We start from the raw sequence: 25445 nt of genomic DNA on the forward strand, positions 1-25445 counted from the left end.
ATACATAGACATGAAAGGGGACTGACGGAGTAGACATAGAGACGGTGTTTCTTTGTAGTGGAGCAGTCTAGAATGCGAGGTTCTGGTTTTAGGATAGGGGGTTGAAGATTTAAAACAGAGATGAAGAGACATTACTTCTCTCACAGTGTTGTCAATCTGTGGCATTCACTATTCCGGAGTGCAGTGGATGCTGGGACATTGGTAAATTTAAGGTGGAGAGAGTCGCAGTTTTAACTCGTAATGGGTTGAAGGGTTATGGAGGGAAGGAAAGTGGAGTTGAGGCTGAGATGAGATCGGCCATAATCGTATTAAATGGCGGTGTGGACTCCGGGGGCTGAATTGCTAATCCCTGCTCCGAGTTCATATGCTCAGAGTGCTGAATGATTCTGACTGTCAGGAGCTTGGATTGTTCTCAATTAATCTAATCTATATTATGTCTTGATCTGAAGACTGCACAGTAACAAGATCACACTGACAGTTTCCAATAAGTCCTGTCCTTGAGCAAGAACCTTCCATTTTCCTCTCCTGAGCTCCTGTAAGACTCAAAACCAAAGACACTGAGAATGAGAGAACCTTATCTGCCAAGGCTAAGGATAGTCCAAAGAGATTCTACAAGTCCATTAACAGCAAAAGAGCAATCAGGGAGAGAACAGGGTTCTTTAAGGATCAGTGAGGTTGTCAACGTATTGAACCTCAGAAGATGGGAGCAATACTAAACAAATGTCTTTCCTCGGTATTTAGAGTCATAGAGATGTGCAGCATGGAATCAGACCCTTCGGTCCAACTCATTTATGCTGACTAGATATCCCAACCTAATCTCGTCCCGCTTGCCAGCACCCGGCCCATACCCCTCCAAACCCTTCCTATTCATATACCCATCCAGATGCCATTTAAATGTTGCACTTGTACCAGCCTCCACCACTTCATAAGTTGTTGGAGGGGATTCTGAGAGATAGGCTTTACGTGCATTTGAACAGGTTCGTCAGCATGGCTTTGTGCATGGGAAATCATGTCTAAAAAATTTGATTGAGCTTTCTGAAGACATAACCAAAAAGATTGATGAGGGCAGAACAGTAGGCATTCTGTACACAGAATTTAGTTGAGTCTTTGGCAAGGTTCCACATGATAGACTAATTAATAAAGTTAGATCTCATGAGATTCAAGGAGAGCTTGCCAATTGGACACAAAGCTGGAATCATGGTAGGGGACAGAGGGTGGTGGTGGAGGATTGGTTTTCAGCTTGGTGCCCTGTGACCAGCGGTGTTCTGCAGAGATCGGTGCTGGGTTCACTGTTCTTTGTCATTTATATAAACTATTTGGAAGAGAATTTTGGAGGCATTGTGTTAGTAAGTTTGCCGATTACACCAAAATTGGTGGTGTAGTTGACCATGAAGAAAGTTATAGAAGATTACAAAGAGATTTTAATCAATTGGGTGAATGGGCTGAAGTGTTGCAGATGGAGTTTAATTTGGATAAATGTAAGGTACTGTAGTTTGGTAAAATAAACAAGGGCAGGACTTATACAATTAATGATAGAGCACTGGGTAATGTTGTCGAAAAGAGACCGAGGGATTCAGGTACGTGGTTCTTTGAAAGTTGAGTGACTGGTAGACAGGGTGGTTAAGAAGGTGTTTAGCACACTTGTCTTCATTGCTCAGACCTCTGTTGTGACATCATGTTGCGGTTGTACAGGACGTTGGCAAGACCTCTTCTGGAGTACTGTGTACGGTTCTGTTTGCCTGCTATAGGAAGGATATTATTACATTGAAAAGGGTTCAGAAAGGATTTACCAAGATGTTGCTGGGTCTGGAGGGTTTGGGTTATAAACGAGGCTGGATAGGCTGGAACTTTTTTCTCTGGAGGATAGGATGTTGAGGGGTGACCTGGTAGAGGTTTATAAAATCATGAGGGGTATAGATAAGGTCAATAGCAAAGATAAATTCCCTAGGATAGGCGAGTTCAAAACTAAGGGGCATATTTTTAAGGTGAGAGGAGAAAGATTTAAAAGGGATATGAGGGAAACTTTTTCACGCAGAGGCTAGTTGATATGTGGAATGAACTGCCAGAGGAAGTGGCAGATGCAGGTACAGTTACAACAGTCAAAAGACATTTGGATAGATTCAAGAACAGGAAAGGTTTAAAGGGGTATGGGCCAAACACAGGCAAGTGGGACTAGCTTAGTTTGTGAAACTTGGATGAGTTGGGCTGAAGCGTCTGTCTCCATGCTGTATGACGCTATGATTCTAGCCAGACTATGTGAATAGGACTTGTCTGAGGTCCAAGTCTGCTCAAGGATTTTTTTTATACTATTTTCTCCTTTTTAAAGGAGGCAGATGGGCACAGTTCCTCTTTTGGGTATGCTGCTTGGGGTTGGCATGGGAATTTGTGCTAATGGTGGCACAAATTGAACTTAGACTTTGATGGTCGTGTTATGATTTATGTTAGTAAGTGCTGCGTACTCGCTATCTACACTAATCCCTCTGCGCAGCAATGTCTTTACAATCTGATCAGAGCCTTTCCTCCCCTTTCCAGGGAGATGAGTGAGCTCTGGAAGTCTCTCACTGCAGGTAATCACAGGAAATGTTACATGTTCACATTGAGACCAAAAGGTGTCTGAGCCACAGTGAGGTCGATAGAGTTAGGCACTACTGTGTGCTCAGCTGCTCCTGACATTTCCTGGCTGTGACGTCTCCCACTCAACCCACATAGACTGCCGCTCTACTCTAAGCTCCAACTGATACTGAGACCAGTGGCAAAATGTTCAACAGCAAGGGGAGCTTCAGACAGCAGGATTCTACAGGACTGGAAACCAAATAAACAAGAATATTTCCTCACCGCAGGCAGACCATAACAGTACTTTGATAGAAGATTACATCACTGCAATTGTTTCTTCATAATCCCCCACGGTTTCTTAGAGCCCCTGTTGTTCCAATACCCTGGATTGCAACATTTCCAGATTACTCTCTCTTCATGTACCATGCCATGAAAGGGTGTTTTTCCACAGTTATTCTTGACAATGTTCTGTCATGGTTTGATACGGTGGACCTGGATCTCTTACCATTGATGTGCATAGTAAGGATTCACAAGTTGATATCTGACCTTTTTGGCTACATTATTAACACCCCTTTCTTGGCCATCAAGTCAGAGAGTGAACTTTGAATCCTGAACTTCTGCCTGAGAGGCAGGGACATTACCAACTGTGCCACAAAGCTTCCACCTTACTGTAATGAGTCAATATTAATCTCCTCGAAATGCTAGTTTCTGAATGTCTGCTGCATCCCTTCCTGGTCTTGCGGCCTTCAGGAAGCAGAGGAGATTTACCAGGCTGTTGCCTGGCTGGAGAGTTTCTATGATGAAGCGGAATTGGAGAGACGGGTTGTTTTCCTTAGAGCGGAGAAAACTGAGGGGTGGGGCTATGATTGAGATGTGGGGCATAGACAGGGTGGAAAAAGAAACATTTCCCCTTGATGGAGAGATTGATGACCAGGGGATGAGATTTAGGGTAAGAGGAAGAAGGTATAGAGGGGATGTGAGGAAAAGCATTTTCACCCAGGGAGTGATGGGAATCTGGAACTCACTGCCTGTAAGGGTGGTAGAGGCAGAAATGACATTTAAATGTGTCCTTGCAATGCCAGGGTATACGTGGTTATGGGCCAAGTGCTGGAAAATTGGACTAAAATAGAGGGCTGTTTTTGACCAGTGCAGACTTAAAGGGGAGGATTTGAATGTGTGTCTTACTGAAATATTCATCTGGGCTTCTAGATTGTTCTTCAATGATCAGAACCGTCACAGTGCTGAACCTCTTTATATGTGGTGAATGTAACTGGAACAAATGGAGTAAGATGTTTCATTTGCCCATAACCAGTCAAAATAGTTATGATAACTCATTCACTATTTAAAAATTCATTCATAATTTTGAACTTTGCTGGAAAGGCTGTATGTATTGCCCACCAGTACTTGTCCTTGAGATGCCGGTGCCTGTTTCTCAAGTCGTCTCAGTCCATGTGGTATGGGTACACCCACAATACCCTTTGCAAGGGAGTTCCGGGATTTTGGCTCAATGACAGTGAAGGGACAGTGATATATTTCCAAGTCAAGATGGTGAATGTCTTGCAGGGGACCTTGCCAGTGGTGGTGCTCCCATGTATCTGCTGCCCTTGGCCTTCGAGGTGCTGAAAGTCATGTGATTGGAAGGTGCCTCCTAAGGAGCTGTGTTGAGTTACTTGCTGTGTACCTTGTTAGGCACTGCAGCCAGTGTTTAACGGTGATGGAGAGAGTGAATGCTGAAGATCTTCAATGGAGTGCTGATCAAGTTGGTGCTTTCTCCTGGATATTGTTGAGCTTCTAGAGTGTTAATGCACCCAGTAGAGAATATTCAGTCCTGACTAATGCCTGCTCAATGATGGACAGACTTTGAAGTTGAATGTGATTTCCTCACAGTAGATTTGCTTTTGTTCTTATATTTACATGATTTATCCAGTTATGTTACCAGGATGTTGATAATGGGAAGATACAGCAATGGTGGTGCCATTGAAGATCAAGAGGAGATGGTTAGATTCTCTCTTGTTCGAGTTGGTCATTGCCTGGCACTTGTATGGTGCACATTTACTTGTCACTTATCAGCCTCAGTCTGGATCTTGCCTTTCTGCATGCAAGCAAGGACTGCTCTAGAAGTAGCCTCGAATAGTGCTGAACATTGGTGCAACCAATGGCAAATATCCCCACTTCTGACCTGAGGATGAAAGGAAGCTGATAGGTGGAGTAGCTGAAGATGGTTTGGCTGGAGAAAGACTGCATGGGGCTCTTGTGTTGCAGTGCTAATGTCAGGTCAGAAGATTTAGGCTCAAGTTGCACCTGCTCTAGAGGTGTGCAATAACTAACATCCCTGAACAGTGATTCGAGAATTTCTGGAGGAAGCCTGCAGAAAGCTGTAGTACTGAGGAACTTGGGAATCCTTGTTCATGAATCACAAATAGCTAATATTCAAGTTCAGTTGGTAATGGGCAATGCAAATGGAGTATTGACCTTTTATTTTAAAAGGAACTGGAGTATTAAAAACACTGTCAAGCCTTGCCTAAACTATAAAAGGCACTCGGCAGAACACACCTAGAATACTCTGAACAGTTTGGAAGTGGGGGGGATATACCGGCATTGGAGGCAGTCTAGAGAAGAACGATTCAAGATATGGAAGGATTTTCTCAAGAGGAGATGTTAAGGCATTTGGACCTGGACTCACTGGAGTTTATAAGAGTGAGAGGTCACCTTATTGAAATATTTAAGATTCTTAAGTATAGATGTGAAAAAATAGATTCTCCTTGTGGTAAAGTCTATGACCAGAGGGCATAATTTCAAAGTAAGGGGTGGCTCATCTAAGGCAGAGTCACAGAATCATTGAGATGTACAGCACGGAAACAGACCCTTCAGTCCAACTCGTCCATGCAGACCGGATATCCCAACCCAAACTGGTCCCACCTGCCAGCACCTGGTCCATATCGCTCCAACTCCTTCCTATTTATATATCCATCCAGATGCCTTTTAAATGTTGGAATTGTATCAGCCTCCACCACTTCCTCTCGCAGATTATTCCAAACACGTACCACCCTCTGCGTGAAAAAGGTCTTAGGTCTCTTTCCCTTCTCACCCTAAACCTATGCCCTCTAGTTCTGGACTCCCCCACCCCAGGGAAAAGACTTTGTCTATTTATCAGATGAAGAGGAATTTCTTTTTTCAGAATGTAGTGAATCTGTCCTCTTCCCTACGGAGCAGGGATGAGGCTGGATCATAAACATATGCAAGGCTGACCTGTTACCATAAGAATTCATCTTTTGTGGAATCAAAATTGAGGACTCACAGGGTCGTTGCCTCTGGTCAGTTCCATCACCTCTGGCAGGTCTGTCTTGCAAGTGGAACTGGAAATATTCAGTTAAAAATCTCACAGCACAGAGTTATAGTCCAACAGGTTTATTTGGAAGTACTAGCTTTCAGAGCTCTGCTCCTTCAGGTAACTAGTGGGGGCAGGATCATAAGACACAGAATTGAAAACAAAACATCACAGTGTCAAGCAATTGAAATGATATATTGAACAAACTGAGATTGCTGTTAAGTCATTCATCTTTCAGAATGGGTTGCAGGTTTCAGTTCATTAATATGTAAATCCCAGAACTGCTGCTCCACAGTTAGCTGATGAAGGAGCAGTGCTCTGAAAGCTAGTACTTCTAAATAAACCTGGTGTTGTGCGATTTTGTTTTTAACTTTGTCCACCCAGATCAACACGGGCACCTCGCATCAACAATACATCCAAGAATGGTAATGGAGGTGTCGGGAACATTGTAAGGTAGGATTTGGTGAGTGTAGCTCTGTCAGGTAGTTGCTCGATTCATCTGAACAGGTCTCCTGATTTTGACACCATTTCCCAGATGTTAATGAAGAGGATTTTGCAGTGTTGATTGGACAATTATTGTGGATCTGGAGTCACATGTAGACCAGATCAGCTAAGGATGGCAGATTTCTTTCTTTGAGGACATTGGCATACCATCTGGTTTTATTCTACGATTATTATGTTAATCTTGCCCCAAAATAACTGCCTCAGCCAAGTTTTGAATTCCTTGCTTCTCTTAAGCTGTGATCCTGTTTCATGGTGTGTGTGTGGATGAGGGACGTTCTTCAGCGAGTCCTACCGGGTCTGGCCTACATGTGACTCCCGACCCATGGTAATTACCCAGTCAACCCTGCAAAATCCTAGTGTTAATGGTAGTTGTCTTTTCCCTAGCATGGAGGATTTCAGGACTCTGACATTTTTAAGGGGAGAGATTTAAAGAAGACATTTATTTGCACAGATGGTGATTCGCATGTGGAATGAAATTCCTGGGGAAGTGGTGGATTTGGCCACAATTACCAAATGTTTTTTTTAAATATTGTGAAGTACGTGAATAGGAAATGATTTAGAGATGCCAGTGTTGGACTGGGGTGTACAAAGTTAAACATTGCACAACACCAGGTTATAGTCCAACAGGTTTAATTGGAAGCATTAGCTTTCGGAGCGCTGCTCCTTCATTCGATGGTTTGGAGAGATCTGGGTCAGGAGCAGGCAGTTGGGACACATTTGGTTTGGAATTATGTTTGTCGTGTTTGTTTCTGTGCTGTATGACTCTATGTATGTGGAGTAGAAATCTTGCTTCCTAAGAGCTGATAAAAAACGTTTGTTCCATACATAGCCACATTTCAATCTATGCAATATAAAACTCTCACTTCTATGACAATAACCATTCTGTTAGTGTAGGCAGTTAAGATCCAATCATGCCACCGTTTAACATGAGCTTGTTGTTTTTATTTTGAGCATAACTGTTGTTAAAATAATTCACTGTTTATTCTAAAACATGTATCTGTGAGTAGGCTTATAATTACAGTTTGTCTTTGTCCTTGTTCTAACAACATACTTGTACTGTATTTAGTCAGTCAGGTTCGACACAAGAACGCCTCATGAATGTATCACTGCTATAAATATTGGCAAGTAATTCCTGGATTTTAAGCGTGCAGTGGTGATCCCTAATGGGGAAAAGATTTGCTTTTCACATTTTGACAAATGCTTAAGATGATCGCAGTTTGTCAATTTTTAGGAACTTTAGAAATCCCCATCACACAGTCCAGCCTTCCATCCACTGACTCCAGAAAGCAATCACCATAATCATAGACCAATGTAGGACATTGGACAAACAGGCAGAACACTAGCTACCAGGATACATAAACATCAACTAGCCACAAAACGACGTGACCCACTCTCACTAGTATCCTTACGTATGGATGAGGAAGGACACCACTTCGACTGGGAAAACACATCCATCCTAGGACAAGCCAAAAAGAGACACGCACGCCAATTCCTAGAAGCATGGCATTCCAACTGGAACTCTATCAACAAACACATTGACTTGGATCCCATTTACCACCCACTGAGAAAAAGAACAGGAAATGACATTGCCATAGGAATTGACATCACCACAGGAAATGACATCACCAATCCTAGGAAACTCAAGCATATAAATTGAAAGTGGGCTACACCACCAGTGCTTCATTTGGAAGCTCACTGAAGACGTTACTTAGTATGGTGGCGAAATGTCTGAAAACGAACCTTCCAGTGAGCAAACTTACATCCAGAACCTCAACCTGAGCTACAAATCTTCTCAAAACTCACCAATAGAACCACTACCGATCCTAATTCTGAGACAAAAAGAACCAGATTGAGGAGAGTTTGGGAGTGTGGTTTTGGATATCAGAGAAAGGTACTTGCTCATTAAGAAAAATATTTGACAGATTATGAATGGAATAAGCAGAAACTGAGCATTGGACAAATTAATGAATAGCTTGCTGAGAGAGTCTGGTACGAAAAGGAATGCAGCAGCTTTTATTTATTCTTTCGTGGGAGGAGGGCATTGTTGCCAAGGGCAACATTTGATTGCCTTTAAACTGAGTTTGCCCATTTCTGAGGGCAGTTTGGAGATGACCACACTGCTGTGGTTCGGTAGTCATGTTTAAACCAGACCAGTCAGGTGATTGACAATACCACTGCATCACTGTCTCCCCTTGCTCTACTGATTAATACATAAGGGATAGATTATAATATGTTTTATCTTGAATCAGGACTGGAGTCCGCAAGCTTCTCTCACAGAGATGGAAATGACAGCACTGAGCTGCAGTGACACTGACATGTATGCCCTGTGACTGCACATCAGTCAATAACACTTCTGTGGCGGCACTCGGCAAGGCAGGCCCAACACCCATCAAACTGTGCCAACAGCAAAAGCCAAAAGTGCTCATGCAAATTATTCAGTTCCTCATTAATCTTTCTCTTCTTTAAATTCTATTTCAGGACTGTGGACGTTCTTGTGGTTTGTAGGCTTCTGTTTTTTGGAAAACCAATGGCAGATCACTTCTTTGGAAGACCTTCCCCTTAACCAAGGTGCTGACGCTGCCCGAGCTGCCATCGCCTTCTCCTTCTTTTCCATTTTGTCCTGGGTAAGTCCTGCCAAGTATTCCCGGTCCCGTGTATTCTGAGTCCACTCACCATCTGAAGGTAAAACTGTGCTCCTGCCTATCCTGTCAAAACGTGGCAGGGAATCCACATGCTCGTTCCTTATTGTACTCTGACTTTTATGCCCCTTAAGTTCTGCAGTCGTCTCTCAAAATTTGTTAAACGTTGGTTTTGAAGTGCTCACAGGAAAAGCGACTGAGAGTTGGATAGTACGACACTCTGTATGGTAAAGAACATGGAACAATACAGCACAGAACAAGCCCTTTGGCCCTCGATGTTGCGCTGACCTGTGAACTATTCTCAGCTCGTCCCCCTACACTGTCCCAAAATCATCCATGTGCTTATCTAAGGATTGCTTAAATCTCCCTAATGTAGCTGAGTTGACTACATTAGTAGGTAGGGCATTCCACACCCTTACCACTCTTTGTGTAAAGAACCTACCTCTGACATCTGTCTTAAATCTATCACCCCTCGATTTGTAGTTATGTCCCCTTGTACAAGCTGACGTCATCATCCTAGGAAAAAGACTTTTACTGTCTACCCTATCTAATCCTCTGATCATCTTGTATGTCTCTATCAAATCCCCCCTTAGCCTTCTTCTTTCCAATGAGAACAGACGCAAGTCCCTCAGCTTTTCCTCATAAGACATTCCCTCCAGACCAGGCAACATCCTGGTAAATCTCCTCTGCACTTTTTCCAATGCTTCCACATCCTTCCCGCAATATGGCAACCAGGACTATACACAATATTCCAAGTGTGGCCGCTCTAGCATTTTGTATAGTTGCAGCATGATATTGCGGCTCCGGAACTCAGTCCCTCTACAAATGAAACCTAACACACCATATGTCGCCTTAACAGCGCTATCAAGAAGAACTGGGAGCAGGAGTTGGCAATTCAACCCCTTCAGCCTGCTCTGACATTCTATATGATCATGGCCAATCCCATCTTGGCCTCAACCCCACTGTACCACCTTTGACACGTTGCTAATTAAATATCTGCCTGCCTCTGTCATTCACTCCATGGCCCAGCACCCAATGCATTTTGGGATAGTGAATTACCCTTTGAGAAAAGTAATTTCTCTTCATCTCAATTTTAAGTCTGTTACCCCTTATCCTAAAACTATCATTAGTATAACGTGGGAAAATATAAGGTTTTGCATTTTGGCAGGAAGAATAGAGGAGTTGAACATTATTTAAATGAAGAAAGAGTACACAAAGCTGTAACCTTGAGGGATTTTGGGGTCCTTCTGCATGATTCATTAAAAATTAGCCTCCAGCTGGTAGGATAAGCAAATGGAATGTTGGCCTTTATTTCAAAGGGAATGGAGCCTAAAAATAGGGAAGTCTTGCTAAAGCTGAGCAAGTCACTAATCAGGCCTCAGCTGGGAAACTATAAACCGTTTTGGTCCCCTTATCTCAGGAAAGATTTATTGCCATTTGTACACAATCCACAGAAGGTTCAGTTGATTGATCCTGGGTTATGGAGGTCTTTTCTTTTGAATGATTGAGTATTTGTGCCTGAATTGGTTTTGAAGAATGAGCGCCAACCTCATTAAAACATTTGTGATTCTTCGAGAACGTAAAGGGGTAGATGCAGAGAGGTTGTTTGACCTTGTGTGAGAATCTAGGACCAGAGGATAGAATCTCAGAGCAAGGGGGTCACCAAGTTAGGACAGGGGTGAGGAGGAACTTCTTCTCCCAGAGGGTAATGAATCTGGGCATTCTTTCCTCCAGACAGCTGTCAAGACTGGTTCATTAGTATATCTAAGGCTGAGTTGGACGGATTTTTAATTGGGAAGGAATCAAGGATTGTAGGGGAAAAGCAGGCAAGTGAAATTGAAGATTACCAGATCAGCTATGATCTCATTGAGTGATGGTGCGGAATGAATGGGCTGAATGGCCTACTTCTCATCCCACATTTTACAGTTTAGGGTGTAGGTTTGCTCGCTGAGCTGTAGGTTTGATATCCAAACATTTCATTACCTAGCTAGGTAACATCATCAGTGGCAACCTCCAAGTGAAGTGAAGCTGTTGTCTCCTGCTTTCTATTTATATCTTTCTCCTGGATGGGGTTCCTGGGGTTTGTGGTCTTGTTGTACAAAAAAAAAAGAATCAAATAAGATTCAGCCCTTAAACAGCTGGCTTATTTCATGTCATTTTTCTTCAACGCAGAGTCATTTTACAGAATCTGCAATTTATGCGCATTTTGAGAAGTTAAAAAAAAGTTGGAACTTAAGATCAAAATAGAGTCACAACAAATGCATGAGCGTGCGTAATATCTATATGTTTCTGTTATTTGGAATTGATACCTATTATTGCATTACATTTCATTTTCAGGGTTACCTGACTCTCTTTGCCTTCGACAAATTTAAAAATGTAGGATTTGTGGAAGATGTTGAAAGGCTTGTACCACCATCTGCACAAGTGTAGACCCATCTTTACAAAACTGATGACTCTCTGTCCCTTACAGCAGATCATTTTAATGGCATTAACACATGAGATAATAATCTTTAAAATATTAATAACAACTTACTTCATTCAGTGCTCTAATGAGACCAGGTAATGAGCTGCTCAGTGCCTGATATCCTGCCTAACCCAGACGCTTAATTTTAATTGTCTCGAAAGCTTGTTTTTTAACACATTCTACAATTGGGCTGACCTCATTTCTTGTGAGCTGAAACACCAACTTAGCCACATCAGACTTCCTCTAAATGATTTTGGAATTTACCTGTGAGAAGGAAAAGAAAACAAGGGGCTTGTCTTTATTTTCATAGTTCTGTGTTAATAACTCCCACAATATTGGAAGAATTGGGAGCATGGTGGCTCAGTGGTTAGCACTACTGCCTCACAGTGCTGGGGACCTGGGTTTGGTTCCAGTCTCGGGCGACTGTCTGTGTGGAGTTTGTACATTCTCCCCATGTCTGCACGGGTTTCCTCCCACAATCCAAAGATGTGCAGGCTTTTCCCACCCTGGGAAGTTGCCCATGGTGTCACAAGGATGTGTGGGTTAGTTGCATTAGTCAGGGGAAAATGCAAAAGAGTAGGGGAATGGTCCTGGGTGGGATACTCTTTGGAGGGTCGGTGTGGACCCTTTGGGCCAAATGCCCTGTTTCCACACTGCAGGGATTCTATGAATGTCATTCACAATGGATGATTGTAATTAAATCACATGTAATAAAGATTCAAGTGCTATAAATTATCCATTTGGGATGAGCTTATTACCTTATGCTGGAATCGGAAATAATTGAATAATCATTTTTATTTTTAGCACTTTGCCAAAGCTCAACCTGTCCGCCTGATATGATTTGATTAGATTAGATTTCTTACAGTGTGGAAACAGGCCCTTCGGCCCAACGAGTCCACACCGACCCTCTGAAAAGCAATCCACCCAGACCCATTCCCCTACATTTACCCCTTCACCTAACACTACGGGTAATTTAGCATGGCCAATTCACTTAACCTGCACATCTTTGGACTGTGGGAGGAAACCGGAGCACTCGGAGGAAACCCACGCAGACACAGGGAGAATGTGCAAACTCCACACAGACAGTTGCCTGAGGTGGGAATTGAACCCGGGCCTCTGGCACTGTGAGACAGCAGTGCTAACCACTGTGCCACTATGCCCCCAATTTTGAAACAAGTTTGGCCAGGGGAATTCGGACAGGGTCTCTTTGTCAGGGACACAGAATTGTATGTTTTTAATCTAGTAATTTCTACATGTCATTTCCCCGATTGGTTTCAAATCTTCATCAGTTTCTTTTAAATAGTTTAAGCATGAAACTGGAATGGCTTAGTTTAGGTTTGGCAGCTTTTTATCAGAAACTGTTGTCCACAGGGTATGTTTGTCACTGGCTAAGCCAGCATTGCCCATCACTAGTTACATTGACAAAGTGATGCTGGCCAATCCTCTTGAACTCTTGCAGTCTGTACAGTGTTGGGCTGAAGTTCCAGATTATGACCCAGCAACAGTGAATGAATGGTCACATATTTCCCAATCAGAACCGCTGCAAGGGGTTGGTGCTGTTTTAATGCGGTTGCTGCCCTTGTGTTTCCAAGTGATAGAGGTCACAGGCTTGGGAGATGCCATCATATGTGCTCTGACAGTCAGCTCCAGCACATCTTGTTTATATTACACACTGCAGCCACAGTGTTACCAGCAGTGGAGGGGGTGAATGCATAATATCACCAATAGACTGCCAATCAAGAAATTGGTTATCCGAGTACTCACTCGGAAAGTGGACAATATCTCGTCACAGTTGAGAGTGTAGTGCTGGAAAAACACAGCAGGTCAGGCAGCATCCTAGGATCAGGAGAATCTATGTTCCGGGCATAAGCCCTTCATCAGGAATGGAACCTGATCAGGATTCCTGATGAAGGGCTTATGCCTGAAACATCGATTCTCCTGCTCCTCAGATGCTGCCTGACCTACTGTGCTTTTCCAGCACCACACTCTCAACTCTGATCTCCAGCACCTGCAGGCCTCACTTTCTCCAATTATCTCATCACACTCCTGAAGTGTGCCTCACACGTAGTGGACAGTTTTTGAGGAGTCAGGAGGTGAGTTACTTACCAGAGAGTTTTCAGCCTCTGAACAGCTCTTGTCATTATTTTTATATATATATATATATATATATATGGCTGATCCAGTTCATTTTCTAGTCAATAATAAACCTTAGGATGTTGATTGTGGGAGATTTGGTGTTAAATATCAAGAGAAGGTGTTCAAACTGTCACTCGTTGAAGATGGTCATCGTTTGGTACTTGTATGATAAAAACATTTATTTACCATTTATCAACCCAGGCCTGAATGTTGTCTATATACAGTCAGAACTGGGTATGTTTACAGATGTTTTTGTTTGATGTTCAGCACCATTCATGACTCCTCAGATACTGAAGCATGTTCAGATGCAGCAAGACCGTCTCAAAGTTCAGGCACTGGTTGATAAGTGAAGCAATTCCTCCTCACCTCAGTCCTAACTGGCCAAGGGCAGGGAAAGTGGATGGTAATCAGCAGGAGCATTCTTCATCCATGTTCAACCTGATGCTGTGAAACTTTATGATGTCCAGAGTCCGTGTTGTGAACTCCAGGAATCACTGTCTCCTCAATGCGCTCCCACTTTTGGAGGGTCTGTCCTTGAGCGTGACATACCCAAGGATTGTATTGGCCACATTGAGGATGACAGGCTGAAAGACACGATTTGGAGAGAACATCTTTGTCAGAGTGCTGCTCAACACCTTTCCCAACTCTGGCACAAGTTTGCAGGGTTTGATGAGGAGAATTCAGGGTCAACTGGACAGGGTGGCTTAGTTGTGGACACAAAATCATATGTATATTATTTTAATCTAGTAATTTCTCCATGTCCTTTCCCCCATTAGTATTGATCTGCCCTATGTTTTCCAGCTATGCTGTGGAGGTGCTGGTGTTGGACTGGGGTGGACAAAGTCAGAAATCACATGACGCCAACAGGTTTATTTGAAATCACAAGCTTTTGGAGTGCTGCTCCTTGGTCTGGTCACCTGACAAAGCTTGTGATTTTAAATAAACCTGTTAGACTATAACCAGGTGTCATGTGACTTCTAGATTTGATAGAATGACAAGCATCCCAATAAATGTCTTATTCTGATATTGTTTTCTCTGAAAAATAAGCAATATTTAAAAATGAATTCCTGTGACAATTTCACTGCTGTACAATTGAATTGCTTTTCATATCAACATGATTTAAAAATTGTGATCATTTGAAAATTCAATTTTTGAGCTCATAAAGCATATTTATGTAAATTTGACATTTGAATGTGGTATTAATGGTTTGTCTTGGTCAGATAGAAGGTATGATAAGAGTTTCCACACATGAACAGAACTAAAATCCCCTTGTGTTTTGCGTTATTCAATCCATCTCCTCATTGATTTATTTTCAGTGCACCAATGACCTAACCTTCAACTTAGTGTCTGTAAAAAGAAATTACAATGATCTGATTGACTTTTCCTTTAAGACATTGATACTTAACATCTTATCCAATTATCTTGAGTTCCATGTCATGCACCCCTAGATTGTGCAATCAATGTCTTCAATCAAAGTTGGCCAAGCACTGACACAATAATAAATCAATGAAATTGAAATGTAAATATAATAGTTAATAGTCAACAATTTCCAGTGTGTAGAAACCAAATTTCAGGACAGTTGATGAAAGTAAGTGGTCAACTCTTGCACTTTAGCTTAAAAAGTCATGCAAACTTCATTAGGATTGTTGCATTGATGTCGTGTGATGGCTATACTTTGTTGCCTGTGATTGCAAATTCATTTTTCCAAACAATTGTTACTTGCAGATGCAAAGCACCAAAACAAAACCATGAAGGAATTAGCAAACACTATAATCTCCACATAATCAGTCCCTGTGGAATAACAATGTACTGCAACTTGATTTGACTAACAGGATCATCCCCTTCTTATTAACTACATGATGCTACAATGTTACACCTACTGAGTCCTAGTTATAGGGCACTAACAAGCATTTCTTAGTCTTTATTTTAATTAATCTCATTAAAGGCTGGCCTAACCCTGAAGGCATGGCAGAGGTACCGCCTGGGGGCTGACTCATCCCTCTTCTCCCAAGATCAGTTGGACACTGGCCATCCTCCGTACAGCACCGGAACTGAGAATGCGGACACCTTTCAGAGCCCACCCTTTGCTGAAAACCTGGATACTGTCTCCTCGGGATACCAGATGCCCCCATATTAAAGGCTGAAGGTCCTGCTTGAAGTTTAAAAGCACAGTGTCCCTTACATTGGCCTAGATAGTTTTCTAATCCAGCCTATCAAACATCTGATCTGATGTGATCTCATTGCCTCTGTGTCTCCTCCAAGCTCTTTGTTCAAGGTGTGTGACGAGAGCTCAACTTCTTTGGCCAGAGATTGTGGGCGATTTTCTCATAGATTAAATAAAATGTTTCAATAGTCTTGAAGGATTTTATTAAGGTGCATTGGAGATATAATACTTAAACTGAAAGCTATGTGGGCCAATGAAAAAGGGATGCTGGAGTACAGATATTTTATCTGTGGTGCAGTGTTGTTCACTGGTTGGTTAGCTGCAAGAGTGCTAAAGTGCTGTTAAAGATCATTAGGCTTTTCATGTGCTAAACTGGTGTAAGGTAACCTTTCTTTTAGCTAATAGTGCAGTGTACTCACTATATTAGTGGTATTGTCATTCCTGTGTTAACTGTAGTATGCAAGTTGGAAAGGCACCCTCTTCCAACATCAAAGCATCTATTTAGTGTTCTTAGAAACCTTCCTCAATTTATTTGACGTACCTGTGAGCTCATGATTAACTGTTCCACATCATGTACCAGATTATCTAGTTGTGTGTAACTGTATACAGCTTTAACTTGTTAATCTTCAGAGCTAAGTGGGGATGTGAATTTAATGTGTTCCTGCTTCCATTTAATTGCATTGGTGACAAACATATAAACACGAATAGAAGAACTTTGAAAAAGGTCAGCTGAGCGTTTCAGTCGATACCATTGGGAATATTTTCAAATACTCTTTTATACCCGTGAATGCAGATGTCTGATGATACGAATGAACATCATATTACTCAAAAGTGGTATTGGTTGTGACTTTAGTAAAGCTTAGTGCCCCTCGCTGTATAATCTAGGGTTTATTATGTGTCTTTTGTATAGTAATCTCATTCTTATTGTAGGTTACTTTATGGAATTGGGCATAAGCAAATTTAGAGTAACTTGTGGATAACCAGAGGGTTAAACTCACTGCATACCAAGGGACAGGGTCTTAAAGACCTCCTCGACTGCGCCCAAATTATTCAGAAGTCATGGCATCATGTGCTTGAACCCTTCTGACTAGGAACATCCGAATGTAATTATGTACAAGTCATCCTTTTGGGATGTGTGTGTATATACTGCCAGTCAGGTAAGTCTCGACTTACAAATTGAACTTGCGCCTTTTCACCAGCATGAAAGCTTTGTATAACAAAATAACGCCAGAACAACAACAATAACAACAACAACAAAGTGCAATTTTGATTTTGTGATGATCCCTGTGGTGAGGGAGCCATAAACCAAAATGTAGAAATTGACCAAATGACAGCCGACCCCAAACTGAAGAAATTCTCAAATAACGAACTGCGGATGCTGTAAATCAGAAAGAGGTCACTCGGTCCGAAACGTTAACTCTGGTTTTTCTCCACAGACGCTGTCAGACCTGCTGAGCTTTTCCAGCAATTCCTGCTGGAAATTAACAACAAGATTTCACTCATTTGTAGCTTTTACATGTTCATGATTCAGAACTGACGCAAATTACACTTGAATTCATCGGCAAATTATACTTTAAATAAGAAGGTAAATTTTACTCCAGCTGATATGACAAGATATGTTTTAGCATAACCATAAGCAATTGCATCATCCCCACTCCCTGCAATAATGCAACACTATTTGCTTCTCAGTTACACAGCATTTTGTACCTCACATAGAAAAGGTTAGGGAAACTATACACCAGGTTTCACTTTAGAATGTCACAAGCATGATTATCAGCTGTAAGGCACATTTCTACAAACCACCTTTTTTTTTTAGAACATAGCATTCCTGATGGTGTAAATTTCCACAGTTCTTTTTCAATGGACCCAATCGCACCCTAATTCATAGCTTGTCCACTTGTCAGAAAGCACCCAGTTCCTTTGTCAACCTGAGCTGTACTCGGAGCTTTCCAGTCCTAGCCCTTTTTAGCCAGCTTGCAGAGTACCTGTCAGAATCCCTGCCTCCTTTACTGCCAAACAGCTACTTTGTTTTGTTGATAAACAATTTATTTTCCTTTTTTTAGCAAAGCCAGACTTAGTAAACAGTCTTTGATCGTATAAATGTTTTGTAAAGGGTAATGAAAATCATGACTCGTGGTTAAAACTTGATTCTTTTTCCAGAAATATTATTAAGGACAGGGTTTGCCTGCATTGGCTTCTGTGGTTGTTGATACATTCATCATAATGGCTCCTACCCATCAGAAACAGCAAGTCAATGCACCACCTGTAATACAAGACCTGAAGGCAAATAAAGTACAGGGAATTTCTTTTTAAAAAGCAATCTTAGGCAATATTCTAGGAGATTTCAACCTGACTTCAACTATATTCAAATGAATTTGTAGAGCCTTGCATTACACATACCAAATCCATAAATAGCATAAAAATTCTTTAAGACTTACCCTTTCATATTAGTCACTTGTTTGGATTAAGGGATAGGGAAGAGAGTTTTCTCTCCTTCCCAAAGATCAGATTTCCATACTCTTGGAAATAGAGTGAATAAAGTTATATGCGAAATGTTTGTCCAGTGCCTTCTACTGCCCTTTGCTTCCGTTTTCATCCTGGATAAGGTATTCCACATATTTATCAATTTCAACATGAATATATTTTAACTGTGTTTATACCTTATTGTAATTGTGCAATCAGGTTTCCTGACCCAATCTGAATCTATGCGCCTACGTGGCAAGTCCTAGAGACAAAATCTTTTACAAAAGCAATGTTGTGGATTGAGTTTGCAATAAATGATCAACCCATGGTTTCTAGTTGCTGCTTCCACTGTGCTAAACCTTCCATCTCTATCTTCCGCTCTCCTAATGTTGCCCATTTGAAAAGATGTAACACTTTAGCTGTAATCCCATTTACGTTTCAGTGGGAGCACAGTTCTGCCTGACTGAAGTAACCAGGCATGGTGGCTCAGTGGTTAACACTGCTGCCTCACCGTGCCAGGGGCCCAGGTTCGATCCCAACCTCGGGTGACCGTATGTGTGGGTTTCCTACGGGTGCTCTGATTTCCTCCCACAGTCCAAAGATGTGCAGTCTAGGTGGATTGGCCATGCTAAATTGCCCACAGTGTTCAGGGATGTGTAGGTTAGGTGCATTAGTCAGGGGTAAATGGAGGGGAATGAGTCTGGGTGGGTTACTCTTCGGAGGATCGGTGTGGACTTGTTGGGCTGAAGGGCCTGTTTCCACACTGTAGGGAATCTAAGAGCAGTTACTTGAAACTGCAATTCATTTTTTGAGTTCTGAGACAGGTGTCTCCAAAAATAGTATGATTATTGAAATAGAATGTTAGCGACTGTGAAGTGGGGGAAAGTTTGCAAAGAAACCAATATAGAACCTACTTCTCTCTGAGACTATTTTTAGACTGCAGCTGGAAAGTGCCAGTAACAATTTGGAAGGTTTTATTTTAAACAAAGTAGCATATTAACATCACAGTGAGATTTCAGATGAATAGTAGTTATTATCATGCCACAGTAGTTATCCTTTAATTTCATTATCTCGCACAAATATGTGTGGGATTTTACTTTTGGGTCTATTTTGTTCACACATGTGACAAGCAGCTGATTGGGTAGATATCGCTGTTTGTCGATGAGACTGTCAATTATGGTGTTTGTTGTCACAGTAATCCTACTATGAGCTTAATTCTGAAATCCCCTGGAATTTGATTTAGAGATACTACAGAGAGTGTAATGACAATTCGGGGACCTCAGAAGGAAAGCAGTCAATGACTTACCTCATCTGCATGAATTAAATATTGGGCATGATCTGACTCACAGATGTCTGAATCTTAAATCTGAGCACTTAATCACTTACAGAAAATGACGTCAAGGAGGCACTCAGCTATAGTTTTCAGTACGATTCTAAGTCACAGTTTTGTTTTAACTTACTTATCTAGACATTGAAACTAGCAACGACCAAAATAAGAGTCTCTCTTTAAACAGACTGTGGCAAACTTAGGCATCTCTCACCCTTTTCGGGGATGGGAGGGCAAAAGTGGTCCAAAGTGTGGAATTATGTCCCATATTTCAGTGACATCTGAAGCCCATCTGTACTTCCAATGCCACACTGGATGGGATTATAGTCAGACAGCCATGTCAACTAGAGTTCCTCACCATAAGCAGATAAGGGCCTTCATTCCATTTGAAGGACTGCTCTCAAAAATGGTCAGAATCTGAGCAGAGCAAGTTTCACAATCCCTTCTATGCCTTGACCAGGTTCCACAAAGGGAGTGCTGCAGACCATTGATGTCAAGACCATGTTTGTTTTTTTTTAATAATGAAGTTATGTTTGTGTGCGGAGCAGGATGAGCTGCAGTACTCTTGCCTATATGTCAGAGCTTAAAGGGCTCTTGTGATGCAGTGGTAGTGTCCCCTACCTCTGAGCCAGGTGTTCCGGATTCAGCTCCCACCTGCTCCAGAGGAATATTAGCTGAACAGGACAGAAATATCTATATGTGACAGTTCATCTTATCCCTTTTCCTCCTGTGTACCATCAGTGCTTCTCAGGTTATCCCTGTGGCAACCCAACTGGGTTTTAGCTAAGAATTCTTTTCAAAAATCATGGAAGAACAGGGATTATGATTAACTTGAATCAATTACTTTGAAATTAGGTATTTGAATGCATTCATCTGCACAATTTTCTTTCATCTCAAGTGGTTACAATGCCAGAAAAAGTGCAGTCACCACTGATTTAACTGGGACTGGACCTTACAATAGTCACTTTTTAAAAAAATCATAAAAGGGTGAGGACTTTACTGGCCAATCCAGCATTCATTGTCCATCCCTGGTTGTCTAGAGGGCATTTAAAAGTCAACCACATTGCTGTGGGTATAGAGTCACATATAGGCCCAGACCAGGTAAGGATGGCAGTTTCAAAGGGCATTAGTGAACCAGATGGGTTTTTCCAACAATCAACAATGGATTCATGGTCATCATTAGACTCTTTAATTCCAGATTTGTTTTTATTGAATTCAAGTTCCACCATGCCAGGATTTGAACACGGGTGCCTGGAACGTTACCTGGATTAACAATCCAGCAATAACACGACAAGGCCATTCTCGCTATTTTGCATGTAGGTTATTGCAAATGTCCCAGGAAATTATGATGCAGCAGTGGTACCGATGTAACTCACTTACACCATCATTTCCTAGTGCACTCCAGCAGCAACAACTGACACGCCATTTGGCATCCTGAAGTTGGTTTGCTTGAGAATGAACATGATTGGATCATGTTCGGGGAGATTCACTGAGTCACTGTTAAGTTGATTCACTGTGAAGGTGAATTGAGCTTCCCCCCTCCCCACCGTCCGCATATGCATTGAATTCAAATTTCTTGTTTTCAAATATCTGCCTGACAATCTAATTTCACTGTGTCCCTGTAACGTCTTCCATTGCTATTTTCAGTTCTGACATTCTGTGCACTTTCACCTTTCCCCTGCTGCAGTGTCAGTGACAGCTGTCTAAACTTTGAAACGCTCTCTAAAATCCTCCAGTTTGTCACTTTAGGATGACACCTCTCAAAATTGAGCTCCTGGATGCCTTGAGTCACTTCCATTTCTTTACTCTTACAGCCCAATGCTTTTTTCCCCTGTTCTACTCTGCAAAGCACCTCTGAACATTTAAGTGCTCTATAAGTGAAAGTTCTTGATAGCTACTTAAAGTTTCATCAGTTGGCCATTAAGTTTCTGTATGCAGTTTACCATAGTGCCAAAAAAAAGTGCACCAAGAATTGTCTTTGAGTGAACATTGACATGAAAGCATTTGTTATAGTGAATTGATTCTTGTTGGTCAAATTCCACTGTCTGTTATCTCAAGGATAGAGTCTTGTCTTTGGCGAGATGGGTGAGCAAGTATTTATTAGTTAATTCCAAAACTTTTGTTTTTAAAACCCTTGATGACCTCTTGCTTGTAGAGTTGTGCTTTTATAGGTGCAGTGTGTTTTTGTATTGCATTTTCTGAACTTTCTGTTACTTGTGTAGCTGGCTGATGAAGGCCACAAATGACTAGTTGCCAAACTCATGCATTTGTCGATATTTTATATACGTGATTGCCTATGGACAGGTAAAACCTTTGTCATCTTTTGTTTTATGTCCCTGCACCGTAGCGATGATATACAAAATGGTCATATTGTCACAAACAACTTTGTGGTTTGACTTGTATTGGACCACTCTTGTATTTTCTTCTTAATTTTAATTGTTTCCTCAGAAATAGGGGTTTCCATTTCGAAATGATTAAGCTGAAGTCGCAATTTTGGTGTTGCACTACCCAATCAATTGAAAGTCCATTGAAACTCCACAATGAATATTCCGACTGGGAATTCAGTGTAAGAAAACATAACTTAGTCTTTTTGTTTAAGAAGAAATGTAACCAAATGGGTTGTTTCATTCATGAGAAAGAGGTAAATAATTAAAACCTGAAAGAGATTCCAATGAGGCAGACCAGTGCACTTTGTGGTAAATCCCTCTTCACTGAAGATCACAGTCATAAAGTATGGTACAGTAACAGTGATGTTTATACTGTGTTAAAATAATGTACAAAATGAGTGTATGGAAAAAAAGTATAAAAAATTTAAAAGTGAATCTATTGTATTTACATCTTTGTTTACTTGTTCTTAAAGAACAATGTTCTGTTATTGTGATGATCAGTAACCTTGTGCTGGTGTACAATAAATTCTCAGTAAAGATGTGTCAGTGCACATGAATTACGGATGTTGGCTTCCTTTTTTTAATTGTACCTCTTTCATGTTTTACCTCCGTAGTCTGGCTTGGAACACAGTTGGGATCATGTCCATTTCAGATTGTTATTCTAACTCAGAAATCCATGTGGTTCTAGTTTCCCGAAGGCCGTGCTGAGATCAATGACAGGACGGTTGGAATTGTGTGTAACTATCAGGCTCAAGGGCAATGGCCTGCTCTTCCTTAAAATCCAAAAGTAACACAGAAGGAGACTATTTGGCCCCTTATCTGACTGCCAGCCATTGGTTCAGCCTGGTAGGGTGGAACCCTCTTTGGACAGTTGGGTGCAGACTGGATGGGACAAATGGCCTCTTCCATACAAGACCTCACTAGCTATTCATCAATTATCCCACCCTCTTTCCTTTCTGGTTAAAAACTCAAATATAGAGTGAATAAAACTTTTTATTTACCTGCAATCTTCAACCTTACAAAATGTATTTTACAGAGGAATCTCAATTATCCAAAGGACATGGGCGGGGGAGTATTTGGTTCGGTTAATCGAATTCCGGATAATCAAACGCCGATTAACATAGTTTAGCTGAGAATCGGGACCTTGCGATCTTGCCAGATAATCCAATATTCAGATAATCGAATGCCGGTTAATCAAGATTCCTCTGTAATTGTTTTATTTATTTATCTTAGAATCTTACCTCAATACTTACCCTTGATACTGAGTTTAGTTCCTTCGAGCACTGCCTCCCTTTGCACTTACTGTGGTTTCACGTGCGCAAACTCCCCCAGGGTTTGTCGGTTGTGCTTTGCTGATTCTGCTCTGGGTAAAACTCAACTCTCACATGACCTCACATTGTGTTCCAGCTGCAGCTAGGTACGAGACTGAGTCTGTGGCAGGTGCACACACTGGACCTCCATTTGTACAGTTACATTTCCATATGTGTTAAACGATGAAACAAGATAGAAAAATCCCTGCAGGGGGATATCTCAATGCCCCTTCAGCATTGCCCTGTCTCTGTTACTTAAAACTTGCCTTTTCACTTGTGACCCTGAACAGCAAGTATCAGATAGCTACTCAGCTACAAGCAGCAGTCACATTGGTATCAAACATCTTCCTGTGAACCCAGAAAAGACACTGCACCATTACCACTTCCTTCTTGACAGCTATTCACCACCTTATTCACCACTGAAAGTGAATTTTCAGTCTTCTTTTGTTCATATTAGTCTAACATAGGAAAATGTGAGTCAGTGTAGCAGTCAAGGGTTGTTTCCCCTTGTGGGTGAGTCTCTGACCAGAGGGAACGATTTCAGATTAAGGGGTCACACATTTAAGACAGAAATGGGTAATTTCTTCTCTCAGATCATAGTGAATCTGTGTATTCTTTATCACAGAGGGCTGTACAGGCAGGGTCATTCAGTGCATTGAAGGCTGAGATGGATTTTTAATCAGTAAGGCAATCAAAAATTGTGGGGAAAAACAGGAAAGTGGAGTTGGGGATTAATCAGATCAGCCATGATCTCAGTGAATGGAAGAACAGGCTTGATGGGTTATTTCTGTTCCTATGTCTTATGATCTTACAATGTTGAAGGAGAGTTGAAGCAAAGTTTTTTTTTTTTTGTCCATACCCGTTGAATTGCAACCACTGAACACCTCGTACTTACACCAGACACGCCGACAGGAAGTATATTACCAATGAAGCTTAAGTTAATTTTGCCATCGTATCACCACACGTCTTTTATTGGTCAAAATCAGAGGGGACAGAAATTCTAGTTAATGTACTCTGTCCATGTGGGTAGATAGGTCTAGTTGTCATAGTTATATCTGGTGAAGGTCAGCTGAATTGATTGTAAATGCTGGACGACATTGAGAGCAGCTAAACGCAAGTCCAGCTATGGAGTTTGTTCGAGTTTAAAATTTAGATAATATTGCATTAAGATCTCAGTCATATACATTCTGCATTTGAGAATATTGTAAAATATTGCAAATCACATCCTCTGCTATACAATTGTTTATGATTTTACTAAACTCTTTGCTAAGGTCCAATTGATGAACCAACACTATACAAGGTAGTTTTTTTAAGAAACTAGTATACATTGTTGAAAAAGAAAAACACCCAGTGTTTCTGGATTCTGATTTATTCCATAAACTCTTCGTGATGCCATCAAGTGCTGCAAAACACATCCCAAATTGTCATTTAAATAACTAGGCATTTATGTGAATTAACCATCTTTCCAATTTGAAAATGATTGACTTTGTTACTATTCATTAACAATGTAAACATTTTTCTGAGGCTAACTTCACATGAAATTTATTCAACAATCAGAATTTTTGATAATATATCTCAGCCAGTTGAAAAAGTTGGTATTCATAACTATACAGCTTCCAGTATTAACGGTTATACATTACAGAGGTACCTGACCTCATTCATGACTGCAGAGTAGAGCAAATTATAGATATTAAAAATGTATTTTAATTTTTGACTAGATCTTTTAAAGCTGTCCCATTGCTCGAACAGCATCATTTATACAATAAACTAAAAAATTGGCCAGTGCCTGTTCTTTGTTCTCATGGATACTCTTCCTAAAGTACATTAAGAAAAGTTCCAATGTCCAAGTTTACAAGTGGCAAGTGCCAGTGTTGGTTCTGACTGGGGTTGTTCCACAAGTCAGTGGTAGTAGTTGGAAAATAGAGTAGGAGTGAATGGGTCCTTTGTTGGGTGGGTAGGGTTTGAAATAGGGCCATGAGATCTTTTTGACCCATCCAAGTAGGTGGGACCTTGATTCAATGTCTCACATGGAAGATGACACCTTACCTCAATGTGCAACACTGCCACAGTACTCCATGCAATTGCTAACCTTGATTGTTGTACATAAGCCCTGGAGAACGTTATTAGATTACATTACAGTGTGGAAACAGGCCCTTCGGCCTAACAAGTC

General features: G+C 41.3%; 1 protein-coding gene across 1 annotated transcript in view; it reads left to right on the forward strand.

Moving 5' to 3' along the window:
* The window catches only part of syngr3a (synaptogyrin 3a), an 81970-nt gene extending 63172 nt beyond the window's left edge, over positions 1-18798 (forward strand). Inside the window, exons 3-4 of the mRNA XM_043711328.1 lie at positions 8864-9009; positions 15570-18798. Of these exons, the coding sequence (XP_043567263.1) occupies positions 8864-9009; positions 15570-15761 (338 nt within the window). The 3' untranslated portion in view covers positions 15762-18798. The remainder of the gene's footprint in view (positions 1-8863; positions 9010-15569) is intronic.
* The last annotated feature ends 6647 nt before the right edge of the window (positions 18799-25445 follow it).

The sequence above is a fragment of the Chiloscyllium plagiosum genome, chromosome 21, assembly GCF_004010195.1.
Source record: "Chiloscyllium plagiosum isolate BGI_BamShark_2017 chromosome 21, ASM401019v2, whole genome shotgun sequence".
NCBI lineage: Eukaryota > Metazoa > Chordata > Chondrichthyes > Orectolobiformes > Hemiscylliidae > Chiloscyllium > Chiloscyllium plagiosum.